A 23486-nucleotide genomic window follows, 5' to 3' on the forward strand; every position below is an offset into this window, starting at 1 on the left:
TGAGTTGTTGTTGCTGTTAAACGCTGAGAAGCTGATGTCAATAAATCGCCGGTCTTTGGCTCCGGACTTCAACACTCTGCCTCCGACTCCCGTCACTGCTCGCTACAATTTTATATTTAAAAAATTCTCATGTCGTCATGGTAGATAAATACTAACCCTGAATAGTATTACAGTAATTCTTTCTTTAAATGCAACATAGTGTTGCTACAAAATCCGTTGTGTTTCCAAAGTAAAAAAATACAATAAAATAAAATACAACAATAATAATAATTTGGTGAATGCAATTTTATTAAGAAGATGGAACAAAGAAATAAAGTGGAGTGAACACGAGGGCAGTGCAGTAGCCTAGTGGTTAGCACGTCTGCCTTGTCGTTACAAAGTTGGAATCTCAGCTCCTGCACTCCTGTGTGAAGTTTTTAAGTTCCCCCAGTGTTTGCATGTGTTTCTTTGGGTAGCCCAACTAATGTTAGGTTCGGACTCCATAAATGTGAAATGTTTATTGTTTAAATGTGCCCTTAGCTGATAACCAATCCAGGGTGCAACCTGCCAAGCATTATAAAAACCCATAGACGGACGGATGAATAAATGTGGCTTTTGCATGTTTATCCAGCGTGTGTCAGTAGTGAGTCATTGTCAGCCGGACTAATGGGACTGAGCGATGCTGGAGAAATACTCCAGCATGTCCTGAATGGTAAACTCCATGGTGATTCCAGAGCCAGGGTAACACCTGCCGATCAAGTCTTCAAAGTGTTTGTACTGCCGGATGAACTCGTCTTGCGTGGAGTGCCACACCACCTGCAGGGAGGTGATCATTAGATTAGTTGATACAGATGTCTTAACTGTGTTTTTTGTGTGCTATTTTTCTAACAGATTTCTAGCATTTCCATTCATTTCAATAGGGAAAAATTATTAACCATACATATGCTTTTCAGTAATCGTATCTCACCTGAAGCAGGCTTTCCTCTTCGCACAAGTGTTTGTCCACCTTCTTGTAGAGGTTGTCCAGTCCCTTCTTGACCTCTTTCCCGGGGTACTCTTTGATGACCTTGCGGAGCTCCTGCTTGTTGAAGGCCAGCTGATAACTCACCTCTTCCTCGCGGATCCCCTGGGCCACGCGGGCTTCCACGCCCTCGAAGAAATGCTGCAATCATGATGATGATGATGATGATGTGTTAAACAAAGGTCAACATGCTTTTTTTTTTCTCCTCACGTTGAGCTTTTCCAGAGGCTGGCCCAGAGAGTTGATGACGTAGGACTGCAGGTGGTCTGTGTATTTGTGCTTGGCCTCGCGCCTCTCCGCATCCAGGCAGGAGATCTTCAGCTGTGACAGCGTGGAGAAGATGTGGTGGAAGTTCTCCATCATCACGACGTCCCGCGGCGTCTTCTGGCTCTCGTTGGCCACTTTCTCCACTTAAGATGAGGCGCTCATCAGATTTTTCTTTGCCTTCCGTGTCAAAACAAACAAAACAGTCGGCGTTCTTACCGTTCATGAAGACGGCGCGGATGAGCTTGACGTAAGCTTTGTCGAGGTCTCCGCGACGTTCCGCGTTTCGGAAGATGGTCTCGGCCAACTCGGCGAACTCTTCAAAGCCGGTGACGAAAGGCAGGATGCCAACTTTGCTCTTCTTGGAAATTTTCACTTCCTCCATCTGTCTGATCTGGCCAGACTGCGAGGAGGAAAGACACAGCTGGATACAGTAGATATAAAAAGTCTACACACCCCTGTTCAAATTCCAGGTTTTTGTCATTTGAACTTTTTTTCCACAATTAACTGCATAACCTGTACCACTTTTTAAGAGGGAGAAAAAAAACAAAAAACAAAAACGGAATCTAGTTGCACAAGTGTGCACACCCTCTTATGTGTAGAGGTTAACATAACATTACATTAACATGACATTCAGACTCATGTTAAATGGGAGTCAGCACAAACCTGCCACCATTTAGTGGACCTCTAATTAACTCCAAATAAGTTCAGAAGTTCTAGTAGGCTTTTGTTGACATTTTTTTACCTCATCTTTTGGAATTAAAAAATGCATAATGCCAAAAAATGCTCCCAAAAGCATATGGAAAAATATGTTGCGGTCTGACGAAACCAACCACATGCCCACATAAAAGACTAAAACCATGTCCGAATATAAAAATAATGCTTTGGCGCCATCTGGGTGCCAAGCAAGTATAATGAAGAGGAGTTTCATTTCGTCAGGCCATAGCCTTGTCTTAACTCATTCAAACCCAAAAACGTATAAACACGTTTTTAAATACCTTGTAATGTACTCCCAAAAACGCATTTATACGTTATTGTTTTATAACCATAATCAAAGCTATAAGAATGATACACCTTACTCACAATGCATTTGTCAAAGTTTCTCTTGACGGTGACCAGCACGTTTCCCAGCGTGGTGCTGAGAAAGGATGCCGGGTCCACGTTTTCCGCCGTCCACACGTGGTGGCTCATCTTCACCAGCATGTACAGCGAGTGAAAGCTGTCGATCTTGTCGCCCAGAGCGATGAGACTGTTGAGCTCCGTCTCGATGCTCTGGAAGACTTTGTTCATCATCAGCCGCACCATGTCTTTGCTTTGAAGTGGGTAAGAAGATGGGAGAAAACACGAGGGGATCTGTTGAGACTGTTGATGCAATTGAAGTTAATGTGAGTACTCACTCTGATGACAAAGAGTGTCTATGTTCCGCCTGGGGAGGCATTCTTGAAGGCGCAATGCCATCCGAATCTTCGGCTTCCGGCTGACAAAGTAGCGGAAATAAAATATCACAACTCTTGCCAGACATTTATGAAGGATGAAAACGGGCCAGCGACTGTTATTGCCTCGCAAGTTTATGTTTTTTTGGAGGGCAGAAAGAACACAAGTGCATCGTTGGATTATAACAAGAGATGGCATGCTGTGCTTGGAAAATGGTAACCTGGTTGATCGAAGGCCTACATTATTGTTGTAATGTGGTGAAAACAACAAACACAAACTGCAGTGGAGATCACATTTTCATAACATATTTGACTGGATGTTCACATTGCGGTACAATATTCAATATACAATTAAAAGCGTATTTCCTGTTACTAACAGGGAAGTTGGTAAATTTGTGTGTAAATCCTTGGAACCACTTGACGAAACTTTCATAAAGTTGTCTTAACACTCTTGAATGAGAGGCACTATAACAACTAGGGATGTAACGATATCCAAACATCACAATACGATTTTACCACAATATGAAGCCCACAATACGATAATTATCATGATATTGTGGGGATGTTGGCGATGTACAAAAAAAACAAAACAAACAAACAAACAAACAAACAAACAATATTGTGCTTTTGTATGGAACAGCAATGCATATAAACAAATTAGAATCTTTAATTGCACTTAATATTGCCAATAACTTGCCAATGCAGACATTAAGTTCCTCCACATATTGACTCTCTTCACAAGTATATTACACAAGTATATTATGTTCCCCTTTATTTGACCATTAGCGTGGATTTAGAAGGGCCAAAACATGCCTTGTGAAAATTAAGCTGCACTAAAAATACTAGCCACCAGAGGGTGCTAGAACTGCACAAATGGAAATCAACCTGACTTTTTTTACCAAAGATGGGTGCTGCTTTTAATATCGTGACATGACGACGACAATATTGTGGCAGTTTTAATATCACAATTTGACGATATTGCGGTTATCGTTACATCCCTACTATCCACAAAGCAATTCTAATTCCACTGTTATGTTGAATTAGGGCAGGGAAATCAATCAAATTAATTCGATCAATCGTCATTTTAAAAATCTAATTGTTGAAAATTTGCTATATCGTGAAATTCGAGTTTTGTCTTCTGGATTATTAAACGCTGTTGTTTTTATGTTCTGTTACATCCACGTTTTTTTTTTTTTTTAGCTGTAATTTTGCACAAGTTGGCAGAATGCTGGATGGGTGGTTTACAAGAAATGTTTACAAATGCTACCAACTACTTAATTGTGGCATTTAAGTGCAAATTATGAACATTAGGTTTATCTTAAAACTGATTGAGAATCAGTATACATTATTGTTGTCTGAACAATTTGCACAAGAATCATTTTTAAATAAATTAGACATTTAAATAAACGTTTGTTGGATGTATTAGATTAAAATCGATTCAAATTGTAATCGTCCTGAATGACTAAAAAAAATAAAATAAATAAATAATTATTTTTTGGCCATATCGCCCAACCCTAGGTTGAATATTTATTGAATTGGGGGGTGGGGGGTGTCAATCTCTAAATCAAAAAGTCACCTGAGCCAGAGGAGGCAAGACGGTCGGGTGCTGCTGCAGTTTGAAGAACTTGCTGATGAAATCTTGCTCCGCGAGGCACAGGGGCTCCAGCTCACTTAGAACCTGCTCGAATATCTGAAAACAACCACTCCATGTCGTTAAAACTTCATTTCCGTCAACCTCGTCCGACCTTCCCTGTCGGGCGTACCTTGTCAAACTTGGTGCGGTCGGCCACGTCCAGGTCGGAGGCCGACATGTTGCCCATGTCCAGCAGTGAGGACGATTGCGAGCGTCGGCTGTTGGAGCCCTGCACGCTCAGCTTGTTGAGGCTGGACGTGGAACCTGTCAGCTTTCCGGAGCTGCCGTGAAGGCCTGAGTTCAACATAAGGTCACGTGAAATGACACGTATACATAACCAGACACAAAAAGAAACACGCGAACATGACGCGTTGTTGTAACGCAAGCAATAAAGCAGGCAGCTTCATGTCAAGACTGGCCTTGTTTTCAGTTGCAGTTTACATGGAAAGCAAAGTAGCAGGGTGGGGAGGCTTTTCCTCGGGTCTCACTTACTTTCCGTCTCCTGTTTGAGCGCGCTCTCTTTCCGCGGGAGCGTGGCTGCAGCCAGTTAGAAAAGGGGCGGGCGTCGAAGACAGAGAAAGGTTAGGCTTAGTACATGCAACACAGGTGTTAAGACAAGCCGCTCGACGGAAGCTGAGGCGCACTGCAGTGGACAGACCTGCAGACAACAGACCCCTGGACTGCTCTCAACGGAAAAGCTAACATAGAATGCAGAAAGCAGACTTGGCCGCTGAGACATTACACTGGTGAACAGGTCGAAAAAGTAGCAAGGCATTACTATCTGCACAGAAGCAGTTCTTTCACATCTTTTAAGCTTGTGTTGATAAAAAGAAGTATCAGGACTCAGATGTTAATGTGGAATGCACACGTCTACAGTGGAACCTTTTAAATTAAACTACCCTGAGGTCATACGGCGGCGTATTTGGGCCATATATATATATATATATATATATATATATATATATATATATATATATATATATATATTCCAATCTCACTCACAAGGTATTAATCCGCCATCTTACCAAACTTCCCCTTCGCCTCCTTGCTCGTTCCCGCCATCTTGATCTTGGCAATCTCAAAAAAGTCTTTAATTTCTCGTTCATACAGTCGGCTCATGTAGTCCACATAAGTCTGCGGAAAAACAACAACAACAAAGTACTGTAACTTGTGTTTTTTTTTTTTTTTTTTTTTTTAATGACTGCAATTATGTCACTGTATACAAACAAGTTACAACGCAAGCGTAATGGCGGCCCGTGTTGTGTGATTATGAAGGAATTCAACAAGCGCAAGAGTGGCTCTTGGACGAGTGAGGGGAGAACTGTCACGTCATGGAAAGAGCACTGACCCTCGATAGGCCCTCATACTTCTCCCGGTGGGTGATCTTCAGCCACTCCATGAGCTTGGAGTAGCGCAGCAGGTCCCGGTGGAGGGGGCTGTGCTTGGGCAAGGTCAGCTCCACGGTGTGCTGGGACAGGGTGGAACTCTGGTCGTGGCCCTAGAAAGCACAAAAAGGAAGATTAGGATCATAAACGCTACATTTAATAAATAATTGACTGACTCACAAACGCTCGCAGGACACAGGTAGACAAACAACCATTCACAGTCCTACTGTATGTGTATTTTCTATCACAAACAGCTATTATTGTCATTTGCACTTCTCGAGTGTTACGTGTGTTGGTTGTACACAACACAGGCACACTTGTTAAGGATGTGAGTCCTTCAGTGACAAAAATAACACCCTATTAGCACCAAAACACTCAAAGGGGGCTCCACTTTTTGGTCAAGGGGCCGTTAGGTGGTTAGAGACAAATTCCATGCGCAGCTTGTCTGTCTTTGGGGGCGAATTCTGAGGGTTGTTGTGAGGTGAGGCTACTCACTGGAAGTGACAAACAGGAAGACCTATAGAAGTGAGGGATGGTCATTTTGAAGTGACTGAAGTGGTTGAACTGACAGAGACAGAAAGAGCAGAGTGGGATGATTCAAAGGGAGACACTGGCAGGTAATAAGAGGATGAGGAGGAAGGAAGTGGGAGGTGAAGGAAGGAAGTGCGGCGGTCCAAGGAAGTAGAGGCAAACGAGCAAAAAAGGAAGTCCACCGTGACAACCTTAAACAGCAACAAGAGCCAAACCCTGAGAATGGTTGGTCAGTTTTGCATTCTTTCTTTTAGTTGCCGTTAGCGTAGCCCACTGAAGGACAGACGTTTGCTCCATCAACGAATGTTGATTTCATCTCAGGGCTCGTTCAGGGTAGCAACGTTTCTTAAACGTTCTCGAAACAGTCTTAATAGTTCTCGAAACAGTTTTAAAGGTCTTTCATGGAGCAAGGAAATTTTCAACATGCGTTTCCTAAACATTCTGTAAACAGTCTTAATAGTTCTTGTCACAAGGAAATTTTGAACATGCATGTCCTAAAAGTTATCTAAACATTCTTAACAGTTCTCTAAAAAGTTTTAATGGTCTTTCTTGCTACAAGGAAATTTTGAACATGTTCTAAATTGTTCAAAAAACAGTTCAAAATGTTCTTGCAACAGGAAAGACTATTAAAACAGAACCATTAAGACTGTAAAGAGAACGTTTAGCAAACGCCGTGAACTTGAATGAACCCCGATGTGAAATCCACATTCGCTAGCGTCGCAAACGATCATCCCTCAGTGGGATACGGGCTTAAAGGAGGGAGACAATATTTCAAGGGTACATATTGCAGAAAATTGACTTTTTAATTGCTCGTACACAAATATTCAGGTTTCAGAAGTAAGAGTGTAATGACACAATCAATTAAATGCTTCCTATTTCCCATTATGAAATTTGGGGCTAATTGCAAAATAGCACTCACCACATCGAGTTCCTCGCGACTGTTTTGACTTAAAAAAAATATAATAGGCAACAGTGGTTGTTGTTGTTCACCCTACACAGCAATAATCAACATTACCTGGTGCACGAACACATTGTTGAGATGATTGGTGAGGCGGCGAGCGAACGTATCCCTCAGCTCGGTGAAAAGGTGCTGCTGCTGCTTCACAGCCATCAATTTGTCGTGACCTACGCCGGCAAAAGATGGATTTGACTTTGACGAATGGAACGAGCGTTTCGGATTTATGGTGAGCAAAAGATACCTGCCAGGAGGGCCACGTTCATGCACTGCAAAAGGGCCTCGGCGGCATTGATGCAAGCCTCGATGCCTTTAGGGGAGGTCAGGTCTCCGTCTTGCAGGGCTCTGATGTGGCCCTTGGACAGGTCCATGTTATGCTAGGCGGGGAAAAGATGACACGCTCACTAGGCAATGGCTGAAATGATCAGATGGAGCACTGACCCGCATTTACAAACTAAATTTGAGTATTTATTCCATGAAATTGTGATACTTTATTCCCTAAATTGGTCCCTCACCACAAGGAACTGGATCTCATCCAGCAGCTTGCCGTTGTTGGTGTTGCTGATTTGGATGAGCCGATTGCTCTGCGAGATCTGGTCCATCTGGTCCTTGACGCTCTGCAGCATCTCCTCGTAGCTGCTCAGCTTGCCCTCGATGGTGTCCACCTCGCCCAGCGCCTCGTCCAGCAGCTGCATCAGGATGTTGACCTGCTTCTCCGACGCCATGATGGACTGGATGTTGGCCTTGATGGACGGAGACGAAGTTGAGTCATTTGTTTATGGCTCCAAGACTCGCCATTAGCATTAGCATTGAGGCCAGTTTCCCACGTTCCCGTGAGAAAGTCAACAAATGACAAAGAAATGAATACAGTATTTCCTCAGTCCAATTTAGGATTTGTTTGACGTTATTGTTGCACTCACCCCATCGAGCACCTGCAGCTCCCTGGAGAGCTGCTCAGCAAAGGCCTCGGCGTTGGAGATGGCGTACTCGCACACCTCCATCATGCCCTCGATGTCTTGCTCCTCGCGAGCGCTCAGCTCCTGGTACTCATCCAGAGCGTCCTCGTCGCCGCCGGCGACACTTTGGCTCTCGCCACTGGGCACCGACTCTATTGGCCAAAAAAAAAAAATAGAAGAGGACATGAACACACAAAACCTTAGCAAAGGTTTATTCCTGGCCAAAAGACTTTGAGGTGGAACATTTTATTGACAGGTGAAGAGGTTCAGTGATAGGGAGCGGACATTTTCATACACTGATTTCATTAAAAGTTCAGTATCGCGACGACGATGACTTTATAAAAATGTACTCATTCACCACCAGTTAGTCACTGGCAAGAAGTTATGAGCATCCAGCACAAGTATGAGGCTATGCTGTGTCTACAATACCACCCGAGTTAAGAAAAAAAAATAAAAATCTACCTATGCATTAGTGTTATAGCCACCCTACATGATTAACTGAAAACTTTGGAGACAAAGAGTCACAGCTTGACAAGAGGAAACCTTGCTCATCACGCAACAAAGGATATTCTTTGTTCGTATTATCCCGCAATATTACGACTTTCATTAAAAAATATTAATAACCTTAAAATATAAAACTTTCAAATATATAACTCTATGCAATATTGTCACCTTTATCTAAAACAAAGATAACTTATTCTCTAAATATTGCAATACATGTAAAAAATATACTTGACCTTGTTTAACTTAAAAAAAAAACTATTTCTCAAAAATATCATTTGTTTCAAAAAACATCTAATTTCATTCACGTATTACTATTCTGTTACAACTTTATTGTTGAACATTTCCTTTAATTCTTTTCTAACAAAATAAATCTTGAAAAGATGCATTTTTTCATCAACTTTTCTCCTATATATATATATATATATATATATATATATATATAAAAAATAAACTCAATATTGCAGCTTTGATCTCGAAAATGACTCTCCAAACTTCTATTTTTCTTCCTACAATGTACAACTATATTCTCCTAATAATGGCAATCCCCAAAAAATGTTAAACGTTTCTTCTCAAAAATATACAACTTTTTACACCATAAAAGTACAACTTTAATCTAAGAAACATACAAATTAATCTGGTAATATTGCAATTTTAATCTTTAAGATTTACTTTTTTTTTGCAAATTGTTTAAAAAAATAAATAAATAAAAAGTATTTTTTTTTCTATAAATACACAACGTATTTCTTTTCTTAAAACTAAACAATGTTATTCTATCAAGATTACAATTTTAATGTAAAAAATATATTAATTTTCATCTTGAATTTAGGCAACTTGCTAGTGTTTTTGTTTTTTTTTAAGTGGGGCATCAACACTCATAGTATTTATCAGCTAAAAGTGTATTGAAAAGTCTGCTAAACTTAAAGAAACAACATGGACACCAGAGGTTTGCTTCAATTAGGTTAGAAGATAAATGATAAGCAGACATATACCGGTATGTAAAACATACGACGAGCATAGCAACGTGGCCTGGACCGTGACGTTTGTGATGAGTTAATGCATAACCAGTTTAAGTTGGTGATGTTTATGAGAATGAGTGTCCTTTAATAATGGTGGCTGGGAACATCATGAAGAAAAATGGAGAGGAAGGAAGGAGGGCGGGATGGAAGGGGGGAGTTAAGTCCTACCAACCTTCCGCTTTAGGAAGTTCTGGCCAGAGAAAGTTTAAGAGAGAAACAAGAAATTTAACACAAAAAGCCACACTACAAAGCAGAAAATACAGAGAAGAAAGGTTGAGTAGTTAACTCTACAAACATGCTTCAACAAAACACAACGGTAACATCAGTCTAATTTCAAATGGTAAGAGAAGTAATAAAGTGTGGGAAAGAAGGAGAGAGGCAAATTAGCGCACCTTCCAGCAGCTGAGAACTGACATTGACAAACTCCACCTTCTTCCTCAGGTAGCGCTGGTTCAGCTTCCAAATGCACGAGATGAACGAGTTCTTCTCAGCCGTGCTGCTGGCAACCCAGCGGTAGACCTTCTCAAAGTGAAGGTCAAACTCTGGGTTTTCCTGGAGCATAAAAAGCAAAGCACTTTAAGAAAAGAAGGGAAAAAAATGACATTAAATTTACAAGTGTCCCGTATTTTTAATCTGAGAAAAAAAAATGCATACTCTTCCTTTAACATGTCACATTTCGTCAAATATCATCCCTGGAGACTGCATTTCCCATATCCCCTTTAATTTTGTTTGCTTGCTACATTCCAAAAATGTTGAAACTTTAACTAGTATTTGTAGTTTTTTTTTTGGTGCGTCTTTCGCCAACCTTGCTCGCATCTTTGGCATCCACTTCAGTCAAATCGCGAAGTTCCCACGTCAGCTGTCGTTTGTAAAAGTCTCCTTTATCGGATTTCTTCACCTTGACCACTTTGACCTGCACGGGCCTCTCGGTGGTGACTGGAACAGCAACAAAGGGCAGACTCCATGAACAACTTTTATCCATTCTTCAACAGAATGTTTACAGGGAAAGGTTAAGAACAACAACAAAAATATCATCAGGATGTCACATACCCGTGGCGCACAAAAAGCAGTTCTTTTTTTTCTTCCCCGCCTTGCAGACGTTGACGATGCCCAGCAGACGCTCATCATTGGGCGTGAAGATGTCTCTCTGGAGGGCGTGCTTGATGGCCGTCATGGTGGATGCTGTAAAATACATTCATTATTCATGCCTAAAAGCAGATTACAAGAAAAATGGGGTGAACGATTTTGAACAATACGTAAATACGATTTTTGTTCTCATTACTGTGATTGTGATTTAATATGCAATAGTTTTTTTTTCTTCCCATGTATTTTGAAGCAACAAAAACAAGAACATTCTGGTAATGTAATGCCACCACGTGTTTTTAAAGGGCTGTAACAGATTAATGGCATATAATTCCTTTCAATGGGGAAATTGACTTAATACAGGCAATTATTTTTACGTGTAAATCGCGGTTTAGACAGTGTTTTTGACAGCACCTGTCAAATGAAAACACACAATTGCATTTTAACAAGTGCCGATGTCTCCGGAGAACTTCAGAAGCAAGTACGATTTTATGTAGTCAATTCCAACGCGTTTACAGCCCCCAGAATGAAATATTAAAGCTTTGTTTTTGTGGGTGACAGTGGCGAGGACCTTGCCAATGCTAAAGGAAACATCCTCACTGGCTCCAGCTAATGCTAGCTGAAACGCGCTAGCGACAGCCGCCATTATGTTTAAACTTCATGGATAATACAATATCAATAAACATACCAATGCTTTAGCAGCTGCCACGTCCCAGAATAGAGATTTAAAATGCGACCTGGCGTAAATGAGGTATATATAGGAAGTCATTACCTTGTTGGAGTTCACTCCACCACCGACTTCCGTCAACTAAACCCCGCCCCTCTCACTTCCAGGTTACGGACGACGTCACGTGATTACCGCAGTAAACATTTGCGAAATACAATGTGGTAATAAATTATGGTTATGATTTTTTCATCAAACTATCAGTGAAAATAGGATATTTCTTTGTGCGTTAATTAGCTGTGAAATTTTAAAACACTTGTCTTTACTGCTATTTTAAGTCTTTACAAAGGAAATGAAAACACCGCCTATTGGACATTTTCAATTTTAATGTGATGTAACAAACAGCCAAAAGTGAAAAGAGTGCCATTACCTTGTTATGCATCATAGAATTAGGATCTTTATTGTCATTGTACACTGTAGTTTTTTGTTTGTTTGTTTGCTTTTTAATCAGATACTATCAGTGATCATGATTTGGTTAATGAATGGTGACATTACTGGCTCATTGTGATCCAATGTCTTTCTACAGCGGAAAAACAACAAGAATTGACGCTGGTTGTTGTGCAATTTAATTTCTAAAACTAATTGGTATATTTATGTATTTATTCAGGTCACTGAGGCTGTAGTCGTACAGGTGTGGGTTCAGTACCGACTAAGTAATGGTATACTACATGTATTTCTCTATTTTATATTAAACCCCCATTACAATAGCTAAACATGCATTGGGGCAAACTGACCCAGGTACATTTTAGTACATACTGTAGCTTGATAAGTGGGTCTAAATAGTAGAAACCAGAGATGAGATGTATTTTTAATTTTTTTTAATTTTGTATGGTATATTATTAACACAATTTTTTGAGTGGTGGGTAAACATGCAGTTGGTCGTAAACACAAATTTAGCAGGTGGGTTAAATTAAATGCAGAAGACCCTGGATTTGACGCTCTGCCTCGATTTTTTTCTTTTCTGCTGTTGCCTTGACGCACTGAGGAGATTGACACAGAATGTCATCCGACCCAACACAATGAGTCAGACATGACAGAGGGATGTTTAACGAGTGATCTGCAGAGAATGCCTGGCGGTACCATTTCCAGCCTTGTTGTTATTGTGAGGAGACAACGCCGCGTTCCCCGCACGGTGAATACGACTTGCACGCCCTCACGTCTTTGTCACCATACGTGTACCCTTGGGTGGAGTTTTCTGCGATAAGGTGACATTTTGTGATAAAATACACTCACTCGTTTGCACAGGCATACCCGATGACATCAATCCTGTCATACTTGTTTAATTTTGTTGACAAAATGTCCGACCAGCCTGCCATGCAATCCTATAAACATAAAATCGCATACCTGTGATATAGTAAACAAAGAAAAATAGTAGCGGTGTGAATTGCCTAGTACCTGACGATTCGATTCGTATCACGATTCACAGGTCACGATTCGATTCGATACCGATTAATCCCGATACGAATGGTCACGATTCGATACCGATTAATCCCGATACGAATTTATAAGTCGATTGTTGCGATTTTTTTCCATTCAAATTTAGAAAATACTATCAGTAAATTTGTACATGTACACTGTAAGATTTGTATGAATATATTTATCTAAAACTTGAGGCTTATAACCGTGAGCCACTGTACACAAACAGTTTGCAATCTGTTTCACATTTGAACAGCATTAAAATAAAAATATTAAGGCTTAATGTGCCGTTCATATAACATTCTTCCATGCTCAAGGTGTGAATCCTAAAAAAAAAAAAAAATCATTCTGCCAATTATTGAATCGATTCGAGAATCGCGCGATGTAGTATCGCGATATATCGCCGAATCGATTTTTTTTTTTAACACCCCTAAAAAATAGCATCAATATACTGTAAATGTTAAATTACCGACCTGCTAAATGGGTCACTTTGAGTACCCAAATTGACCCAAGTAGCGGATCGATCCAATTTTTGACCAAAAATAATCTATTTTTAACAGTTTTAAGATTGTAAACGATCCCACAAATATTATTTTCCTTATAAAGACAAATCCTCTCTGTTCTAAATTCACCATAGGGATGTCATCATAAATGTGTTTGGGTCAACATGACAGTAAAATAATTCAACAAACGCACATCGCTATTTTCTCCCCTCGCCACATTTTCCCACAGTCATGACTCATTTACCCTGATGTGCACTTCTGACACTTTCATTTACTCGATGTCAAAAGTCCAGCGCTGACGTGGGCACAAAACACAACAAAAGTTCTAAATTGGCATGATTGCGGAAGCTGTTTGAGTTCCTTTTAGTAGGGACCTGGGGGGCCCCAACAAGCACGGAGGTTGAAGCGCAAACAAAGAGGCTGCTCTGCCATCAATGCAACCTACATTTGACATTCACAGTCCGCAGATGAGCGGCAGGTAGCTTTTCTTATCACAGCCAGCTTGGAATTTCTATCTGGATGGCATTTGGCGCAGGCCTTTTAGGTCCCCGCAGATTCCATCGTCAGTCATGTAGATATGGACATAAATAATCAGTCATTAGGCTTGGTTGCACACTTTGAGGGCTCACTATTTTATGAAGTAGATGGAAAATAGATCTTCTCGAAGGCCAAACTATCCGAAACAAAAATCAAGGGTGAGACTGTTCCAACACAGTCCAATAGTGAGTTAATTTAAAGTTCTTTTAGCGCAACAATTTTTTTTAACACGCGATTTATAAGAATAGAAAAATGCACTGAGCTGTCACCAACGTCTTACAATTGCAATTATGCCATCTAGTGGCAGAAAATGACCTCAATGCAAATTAATATCACACTCGTTTTTTTTTATAGTACAGTACATCTTTTTAATTTTAACTCAATTTTCTGAGTTATAAGTTACTGTATCAATGACTAAAAGATGCAGCCATACTTCTATTAGTTAAACTTTTTTTTTCACTTTTATGTTAACAAGAGGATGGCATGGTGGTCGAGTTGTTAGCACGTTGTTAGCAGTTGTTCGTCTCTGTGTGCCCTGCGATTGGCTGGCAACCAGTTCAGGGTGTACCCCGCCTACTGCCTGAAGCCAGATGGGATAGGCTCCAGCACCCTCACAACACTTGTGAGGAGCAAGCGGTTAAGAAAATGGATGGATGTTAACAAGAGTATGAAAACTGTGTGGAAAAAAACGTATTGCATGTTTTATTGTATGTTTAGAACAGATATAAAATTTGTGATTAATTTTGATTAACTATTGAAGTCATACTCAGTGGCATTATGGGTCAAATGAAGGAAATCATACACTGCAGACATAAAAATACACACAATAAATCACGAATAAGCAATGTTTGCCCACCTAATTTTTGGACATTTTGGTGTAATGTAGGCTGCTATACTAAGGGGAAAAAAACTTCTTTTTTTTTAAATTGTGGATACATAACTTCTGCCTGTCATTATGGAGGGGAAATGCAAAGATTTTAGCATTTAGCCTACAAGTATATGTTCAAACATTTGCAAGTAAGTCCGAACGTACTTGCAAATACATTCAAACATACTTGCAAACATGTTCAAATCAATTTAAACACGTTTGAGCTCCAAATTGGCAGTTCCATTCTTTGCTTGGTTATTTATACCTAGCGCATAGGGTTGAGGTTTTGACCCAGTAAGTTAGTTCAAGATTTGGATAAAAGTAACCCAATCTGCTCAACATCCATAGCTACCCAGCGAGCAGGTTAGGAAAACAATCCAGCAATTTTTGTGTGTGTGTGTGTGAACAACTGTAATGATCGCGACCTTTGACTTGAAAGTGACTGTAGCGTCAATATCGCCCTCACCAACTCGAGGGCTGTAAAGTTATCAACGTGCCCTACTTTGGCAACCCCGCGGCGAGGCGAGGCCTCCGCTCAGCCGCTGGCCAAATTGCACGTCAAAGAAGCGCGTGTACCCCGGCCCTCCGGAGCCAAGTGTGCGTGAGAGAGCCTATTAACGCTCTCCGCTTGTTCGCGGTCGGGGGTTTGATCATGCGTGCCATTTTGTTTGAAAGCAATCATGTAATTTCCAAGCCTCTGCTTCGTCTGTAAAAAAAAAAAAAAAAAAAAAAAGTGGAATATGTGGTAGGTTGTTGTCATTGTGGATGTTTGAGAGAGACATTCAGTTAGCATAAGTGAAAATGTGACGCAGTGTAGAGCGATTTTTTTTTCTTCAATTTTTTACAGGATAAAGTTATTATCCAAATAAAGCATCTAAAGCTTTTATTTGCAATTTATTCTTTTTTTTTTGTTTCCCAGACTTAATGTGTGCTTTTTCAGTGTAATACAAGCAGGATTTTTTTTTTTTACACAACAGATTGTAGACGTACACAACTAGCTGACCTCGAAAAGAAAAATGGTTTGTTTACTATGAATGCCAAAAGTTCTCTTTATTCACGTCATTTGCGAATAACTAAACATCCATTTTGATGTAATATTATGGATGGCATATGACGTCAAAATGACTTTTTAACCGTTTGCTACAAAATCCAGGTCTCAAGCGTGAAATGGATCAACCAGGTGAATCAAGTTTTCAAAAACGTGCTGAGAGCGATCCCGTTCGGAATGCTGTCAGATTGTGATGTAACAGTGGGGCTGATTTACATGATCCCGCCCCCACACTGAGTTTCTCTGTCTATGACATTACAAATGACAGACTACACGGAATAATTATGTCAACGACTAAAGGTAAGCAGGGCTGCAATGATGCTGGATGCACAGATTACACTGCATTATATTGCCCCCTGGTGGTCAAAGGGCACAAACCAATTTCTCAAGCCACCACTGTACAATGTTTTTGAGCACATTATGTGTAATATACTGATTGGATCATATAATCATCACAGAAAACCATAAGACCATGAAGGCTAATGTGTTTAGGAGGCAGGAAATTGGAAATGTTGGGTTTTGATCCACAACGACACTTAGCGCCCTGATTAAAAACTTGCTTCTCACACAGTGATATAATAATATTGCACACGTGGCACATGTAAAACGAGTTGATGTGTGCCAATTAGTGAATTGGATCACATTCACCTCAATGACGCGTATGATGGAGATTCCACGAGTCCATTACATCGTCGAGGGCCAATCTGAACGTAATTGCAATAATGTTATATACGCATTTATAATGTGAATCCATTCTCAGTAGAACATTAGAGATTATTAAAATGAGATTGAGCAGGGGAGGGGGCGACTTACATTTAAAAGTCCACAATGTTTGTTTGTGAGTGGAACGTTACTTGTAATGATTCTTTTCATAGCATAGCAGCTGAAAGGAAAAATACCAATAAATGTGAAATCAAGTAAGTCCTCCACAGCACTAGTTGGCGCTATGCTGCGGCAGTTTGTGAATCATCATCTGCATCAGAAAGAAATATGCCTGTTAACGAGTCAACATAAATGAAGAAATATGACGATATGTATTTTTAAACACTACCAAGAGCCAACCATCCATTTTATAACACAAATGGGAGAACATAAAAATTCCATACAAAGATGTTCCAGTGGACTTTTGACTGCGAGACATAAGTGCAAACCACTAGGTAGCCATGGTAGCTACAGTCCCACTAGTCAAAATTTGGCATTCTGGTTAATATTGTGTTAGTGGAATTTGGGTTAAGTAGCAAAATCCAGCTGTTTTTTATCAATATCAGAAGGCGGCCATTTTGCCACTTGAGTGAAAATGACACTACAGTTGCTCAGGTATCAGGAAACAACCAATCACAGCTCAGCTTCAGAAAACAGGTGAGCTGTGATTGGCTGTTGCCTGAGCCCTGAGCAACTGTGATGTCATCTTCAGTCGACAGCAAGTGTCAAAATGGCTGCCCCCTCACATGGATAAAAACGGCTGGATTTTGCCGCGTAACTCCTATCCCACAAATGTAATACTAATCAGAATGTCATGTTTAGACTAGTGTTTAATGTGTTTAAACTAATGTTTAACGTTGACCCCTTTAATGACACAAATATTCAAATTTAAGGGTAATGTTAGTCAGCGCTTCTAAAAGCTGACTGTTTTCATTTCAGATGAACACGGCTGCCATCTGTTTGTGTTGATTCGCCGAAGTTGTAACGTACTCCCCTTCATCTCCTCGGAGAGCTTCGATGCAAACAAACCCTTCTTAGACGGGCGAGTGCGAGTCCCAGTCATAATCAAAGCCAACTCATTTCAAAGGTCTTGACATTTAGACAGTGCCGCAGAAATGGCGGACGCACACGCGGGGAGCGTTGCCCCGCGATGAAACAGCTGCTGTGGCTATAAGTATTACTGAGAATTATTTGACCGCAAGATTACTCGCGAGCGTGGCTGTTATGATGTTGCTGACTGGGAGGGCAGGAAGAGGATGGATGCGGAGATAAGCGTGGGCGGACGGACACGGGTGGGGACCGCAACAGCTCCTCGGAATTGTTCCGTCGTATGACAATTAACGCATGAAGTTCAGGCGCTGTTTTGTTTTTACCCTGTATTGCTTCAAGACAATCCAGTGCCGGATAGGGATGTAACGATAATGGCAATATCGTGATATCGTGATATTAAAACTTCCACGATATATCATCGTCGTGTCACGATATTAAAAGCAGCACATCTATTTAAAAAAGTCGGGTTGATTTCCACTTGTGCAGTTCTAGCACTCTCTGATGGCTATTTTTTTTGTGCTGTTTGATTTTACAAAGCATGTTTTGGCCCTTCTATGTTTAAAATCGACGATAATGGTCAGATTAAGGGGAACATAATATACTTGTGAACCGAGTCAATATGTGGAGGAGCTCAATTTATTGTATTTATTAATTTCTTATTTAATTTAAATAAATATTAATGAGTTAATTTATTATTTTTTTATTAATAAAAATGTATTAGTGCCTCTCTCTGTCTCTCTCTCTCTCTCTAATATTTATAATATTTTTATATTTTTCATTGCTGTAATGTACAAAAACACAATATTGTGTTATTTTTTAGTACAAGCTCATTTTTTTGCAGTATTGTGACCTTCTTTTGTATCGCCAGCCTCTCCACAATATCGTGATAATTATCATATCGTGACCTTCGTATTGTGATATCGTATCGTGATGTTTGGATATTGTTACATCCCGAGTGCCGGAAGTAGCAAAGCAGCCCCAAGAACATAACCGAGCCAAAAATTAATGAGATTTCAAGACTATCAAGGTAAACAGGATGAAACCATAAAACACAAGTCTATTCTCAAAAACTTTGAGAACCCCAGTAAGAGGTTCCCCACAATAAAAAAAAAAGAAAAAAAAGGGGAAAAAAAAGGAAAAAAATAATAATTAAAAAAATTCAATAACAAAAACAATTTTATTATATTAATATATTATAATTGTATCTATGAGCCTAAAAAAATAATAATTTTTTTTTTAAAAAAATCACGTTTTTTTCCCCTTAAATTTATTTAATAAGAAATAATAATAATTAGAAATATCCGTGTACCTAAAGTTGTGCCCTGTAAAGATCTGATGACGGGGTGTCCAATCCCAGCCTCAGTGACGCAGTTGAGTGACAACCCGCCTTCATATACTGCCGGCATGCTGCTTCCAAAGTCACTCACAAGTCTCACACATCACGCACGAACATAGCGGAGTCCACGCAGCAGAAGAGGGGAAAACATGCAAACGAAAGAGAAGAAGCGCGCAGCCGCCAGCAGCAAAAGCAGCTTGGCCAAGCTGAGTGGAAGAAACGTGAGTGCAGTCGGCGCGGCCGGCGTGAGCCTCGCCGCACTCCTGCTCCTCGTCAACGTTCCTCTCGTACACAGTAAGATGGATTTTCAGAGATAACTTCTCGTTTGTTTTTGTTGTTGAATCAAAATTTGAGGCTTTCTTTACATATTAATGTATCATTTGTTGTATTGGTTTTTAATATTAGAACTTTTTGTTATTGTTCATTTTAATGTTATGAACATATTGTACTACATATAATGAATTTATTTCAATATATTGTATAATTGTAACTATAAGTAAAAAAAATTGTAATAATAATAATAATAATAATAATAATAATAATAGAGTGTATGGCTTTAAAAAAAAATTTTTTTTTAATCTATGTGTATTTAATTTATAAGAAAGTAATTGGAAATGTTAAATGTTTACATGTTTAGTGTGCAGTGTTTGGTAGGCTGAATATTTTTTGAAAGTCTACAACTGCAATTAAAGTTTTACATTGTATTTTTTTATCCATCCAGCTAATAGATATCATCTATCCATCATACAATGATTATTCATCCATCCATCCATCCATACATACATACATACATACATCCATGCATGCAACCATCCATCCATCCATCCACCCATCCAATAAATATTACTGATCCACCCAATAAATATTATTCATCCATCCAATAAATAACATTATGCATCCATCCATCCAATAAATATTATTCATACATATTCACCCGTCCAATAAATAACATTACCATATCCATCCATCCGTCCGTCCATCCATCCATCATCATCTATCCACTAAACATCATCCATCCATCCATCCATCCATTTTCGACAGTCTTCTCTTTCCCTGTGGCTCATTGGATGAACACTGATTCGCTCCATGTGATGTTTGTCTTCAGCGAAATTCTGGCCTATATGCAATATTTCCATCCGGGGTGGATAAACTAATCAGACGTCAGCACGATAAGTGCGTGCGTTCTAAAGAAAAGCTTTTACGCAACTAATGGCCAACGGCGCCAATCACGTGGATGACAATCTACAAAAGCTTTCAGATTTTACACTCTCATCACGCGCCATCTGTTAATGGGAGGCCGTTTGGCTTCAAGATGTTTTTGTTTTGACTCGGCTAATCGGTTGTGTTGTGCTCACACAAAAAAAGGTGCTCGGCTAGAACCTCGGCAAGCTGCAGTTGACCAGAGTCAGCTTCTTGGCCAGGTAAGGAACACCGCTTCTTAATTCTCTCTCCCTGTCGTCTTTGTCATCTGCTGTATGTTGAACCTCCACAGATAGACGCAGCCTGTTCCTCTTTCTTCTCGGCAGACTTTCAGGTGCTGCTATAAACACACGCACACATTCAATAGCACTATTCCTCCATTCAACCACCATCCAACTCATGGAGATATCTATTCATCCAAACAATATATAGATCGAACATCATCCTTCATCTGATAGCACTCTGGGCTCTATTTCATGGATAGCGTACTCTGCACGTTAAATCTGTTTTACTGTTAATTTCACAAACAAAATGGAGGTCAGTAGATTCAAAAACGGGAGGGCTGGGCTGTTGTGGGAGTGGTCAAAACCAACTTCAATCATGGCCAGTCAAAGTGGCTCTTCTTCTGGCATCATTCTCGTGAACAGGCATAAACCCCTTTTCACACTGCACTCGCTCGGTGTGAAAGAGTTGTGCGGCAACAACCATTGTGCCCATATTTGGAAATGCAGGAAGTAAAAGTAGTTGCCAAAGAATACGAAATGAATACGCTGATACGGAAATCGGCATTTGCGCTGTCCATGAAAACAGAGCAGCACGTCTTCAGCAATAAATCGAACGGCAAAGCAAACAATCGTCTTTTCCAGGCATCGGACATCTTGGGGGAAATTTGCTTCTTGATGCTGGTCCAGAAGTCCAAGGTAGACAAAGAAGTATACATTCCATCAATTTCATATCAATGACATTTATGCAAACAGATGATTATCTTCTTTCTTTTCAGGAGTTCAAAGGACAAGAAAACAACCAAAAAGTGAGCGCATTTTGCAACAGTGTAATACAAAACCTGTAGACCCCCCCCCAAGTTTTGTTTATAGTTAAAAAGAAAAGTGTCAGAAGTGGGATCCAAAGAGACTCGCCCCACAAATACAAAAGCCCTTTGTGATTCCCAGTGTTTATATTACACAAATATGTCTCTCACGATAGCTCTCGTCTTTGTGTCAACCAGAACCCCGCATTGCAGCCCCTCCTGCATTTGATGCCTGATTTGCATAGCCGGCGACAGAGAGGACTCTCAGTGCAAGTAAGCACCACTGCTTAAAAATAATAATAATAATAATAATAATTAAAAAAATTATATAACAAAAAAAGAGTAACGGAGGTATATTAAGCATTTTTTGTCACAATTTAAAACAGTTCCCAGGTGTCTAAATAACATGTTTGTGACATGCGTTTGTCCAGCTAGCTTAGCTTAGGTTAGCTTAATGCTAACACATAATGGGAAACACCGTAGATGGGCTAACAAATAGCATCCGTACTTACTGTTTGTCATCACAGGCTGAACTGGAGGGGCCCGGCGGGATCCAAAGCAGAGGCTACTTCCTCTATCGGGTATGACAGACAAATCGATCCAACAACAAATACAGAAAAAAACATTTATTATTATTTTTTTGCAGCCTCGAAATGGAAGAAGAGCGTTTGAATATGAGTAGCCAAAAGTTAACACCTGACCTCTTGCGCCCTCAGCAGCCTCCTCACAGCCGCTGCACCGGAACATCGAGTCGACCACACAATCTGCCGAATGTACATGAAGAAAATATTATGAAAAAAAAATGAACTCCTGATTTTATTTTGTGCGATACGTAAAATGTATATATACACGTTCTTTGCATTAAAACTGCTATCAGAATTGCTTGTTATTTTTATTGCTAGTTACAAATCTACAGGAAGACATTAAAACATGTTTATTTTTCAACATGTTTTCATTGAATGAATGCAGCAAATGTCTGACTAATATAAAATGTAATAGTATTCTAATATTATTGTTTCAATATAAAAATGTTTTTAAAAACATATATTTGTATACTGTAAGTCTTTTAAGATGTAGAATTATATATATTAAAATGTATTGTTTTAATCCAAATGGCTACTATGAAACCAATTATTCCTTTGCCTATTAGCAGCATAATTTCCCTAGTCATTGTTCGCAATACTAGATTTAACAATATGTCAAGAAATCAATTAAAAACATCAATATTTTAATTTTAAAAATCAACTTGCTTATTATTATTATTATTATTATTATTATTATTATTATTATTATTATTTATTACATTTTTACAATTTTTATACAGATCCTCAGTCATGCATGTCATGGTAATCCGCAAAAGTTAAATCAGAGCAACTGGATTCTTGTTGGTCAATTTTTTTTTAGGTATTTATTTTTTACAGGTTTGTGAAAACATTCACATATGACTTGGGCATCTATGCTATTATCCTAAATATTAATTGCAATACAATTAAAAAAAACATACTATACATACATTCTGTATATAATTAAACAGCAAGTGATATTACACATTTAAATAATTGCCGAATTCATCATTGGAAAATGTGAAATTATATATTAAGTGTTTTTTTGTATATATTAAAATAATCATACATATTTGAAAACCTGTTATTGCATTGTCTTCCATTTTATTGTACCGATTTTTAAAAATATGTTTTCACTCATTTGCCAAATTCGTCATTATAGAAATGAATTTATTTTGAATATTTTTTTTAACAACTAATAATGAAATAAACAGTCAATTATATTGATTGTGAAAGCAGAATCTAAATGTAAATCCACTTTTAACCGCTAGATGTCACCATTATCCAACAACTACATTCAAGGCAACCACAACACCGTATACAGTTACGAGTCGGACAACTCCATGTTACTAGTTAAGTAAAATTACTCGTGGGAATTTTGGTGCTCTCAGGAAGCCATTAGGGTGTGACACATGCTTGCTAGTTGAGCCTAGTAATGTTTTTAGTGCAGAACAGTAGTTTACAAGGATTGTGTAAGAGTAGGCCAAAAGTCACACCGGCAGTACTATTCTACAAGTAGGCTTACTAGTCTTACTAGCGAGGACAAACTGCACTAATGTATGGATGATCAAGGATTATGGAATAAATGTAATTAATAGTCTTGTAAGTAAGCATTCTTCGAAGTAATTCTGAAGTGTGATTTAAAAAAAAAAAACGCATTTCTTTCGTTTGAGCGACATGGTAACTTTATTTTATGTATGATGGAAAGGCTGTGTGAACACTACACTTAAAAAACAAACAAACAAACAAAAA

At 39.3% G+C, this 23486-nt stretch overlaps 2 protein-coding genes across 6 annotated transcripts; one reads left to right on the plus strand and one right to left on the minus strand.

Annotated features, from left to right (window-relative positions):
* Window positions 1-270: 270 nt before the first annotated feature.
* exoc1 (exocyst complex component 1) lies at window positions 271-21905 on the minus strand. Of its 5 annotated transcripts, XM_077535080.1 has the most exons (21): window positions 21873-21900; window positions 21684-21745; window positions 10728-10859; window positions 10483-10613; window positions 10070-10229; window positions 9850-9867; window positions 8122-8309; window positions 7717-7944; window positions 7446-7578; window positions 7262-7371; window positions 5679-5828; window positions 5356-5464; window positions 4823-4867; window positions 4461-4624; window positions 4274-4387; window positions 2662-2741; window positions 2348-2576; window positions 1484-1667; window positions 1211-1410; window positions 947-1141; window positions 271-795 (listed from the first exon to the last, which is right to left on the minus strand). In XM_077535080.1, exons 2-21 carry the CDS (start codon window positions 21691-21693, stop codon window positions 643-645), a joined length of 2733 nt encoding a protein of 910 aa, XP_077391206.1. In that variant the 5' UTR covers window positions 21694-21745; window positions 21873-21900; the 3' UTR covers window positions 271-642. The 5 variants fall into 5 exon arrangements, with proteins under 5 accessions (XP_077391206.1, XP_077391209.1, XP_077391207.1 ...); XM_077535083.1 differs by lacking the exon at window positions 9850-9867 and having other exon boundaries at window positions 21873-21905; XM_077535081.1 differs by lacking the exons at window positions 21684-21745; window positions 21873-21900 and adding an exon at window positions 11533-11611.
* Window positions 19046-22133, plus strand: nmu (neuromedin U). The gene is made up of 8 exons (XM_077535085.1): window positions 19046-19238; window positions 20310-20365; window positions 20437-20478; window positions 21011-21064; window positions 21145-21174; window positions 21370-21444; window positions 21699-21752; window positions 21818-22133. Exons 1-8 carry the CDS (start codon window positions 19094-19096, stop codon window positions 21851-21853), a joined length of 492 nt encoding a protein of 163 aa, XP_077391211.1. The 5' UTR covers window positions 19046-19093; the 3' UTR covers window positions 21854-22133.
* Window positions 22134-23486: the final 1353 nt, after the last annotated feature.

The sequence above is a fragment of the Festucalex cinctus genome, chromosome 10 (genome assembly GCF_051991245.1).
Source record: "Festucalex cinctus isolate MCC-2025b chromosome 10, RoL_Fcin_1.0, whole genome shotgun sequence".
NCBI classification, from domain to species: domain Eukaryota; kingdom Metazoa; phylum Chordata; class Actinopteri; order Syngnathiformes; family Syngnathidae; genus Festucalex; species Festucalex cinctus.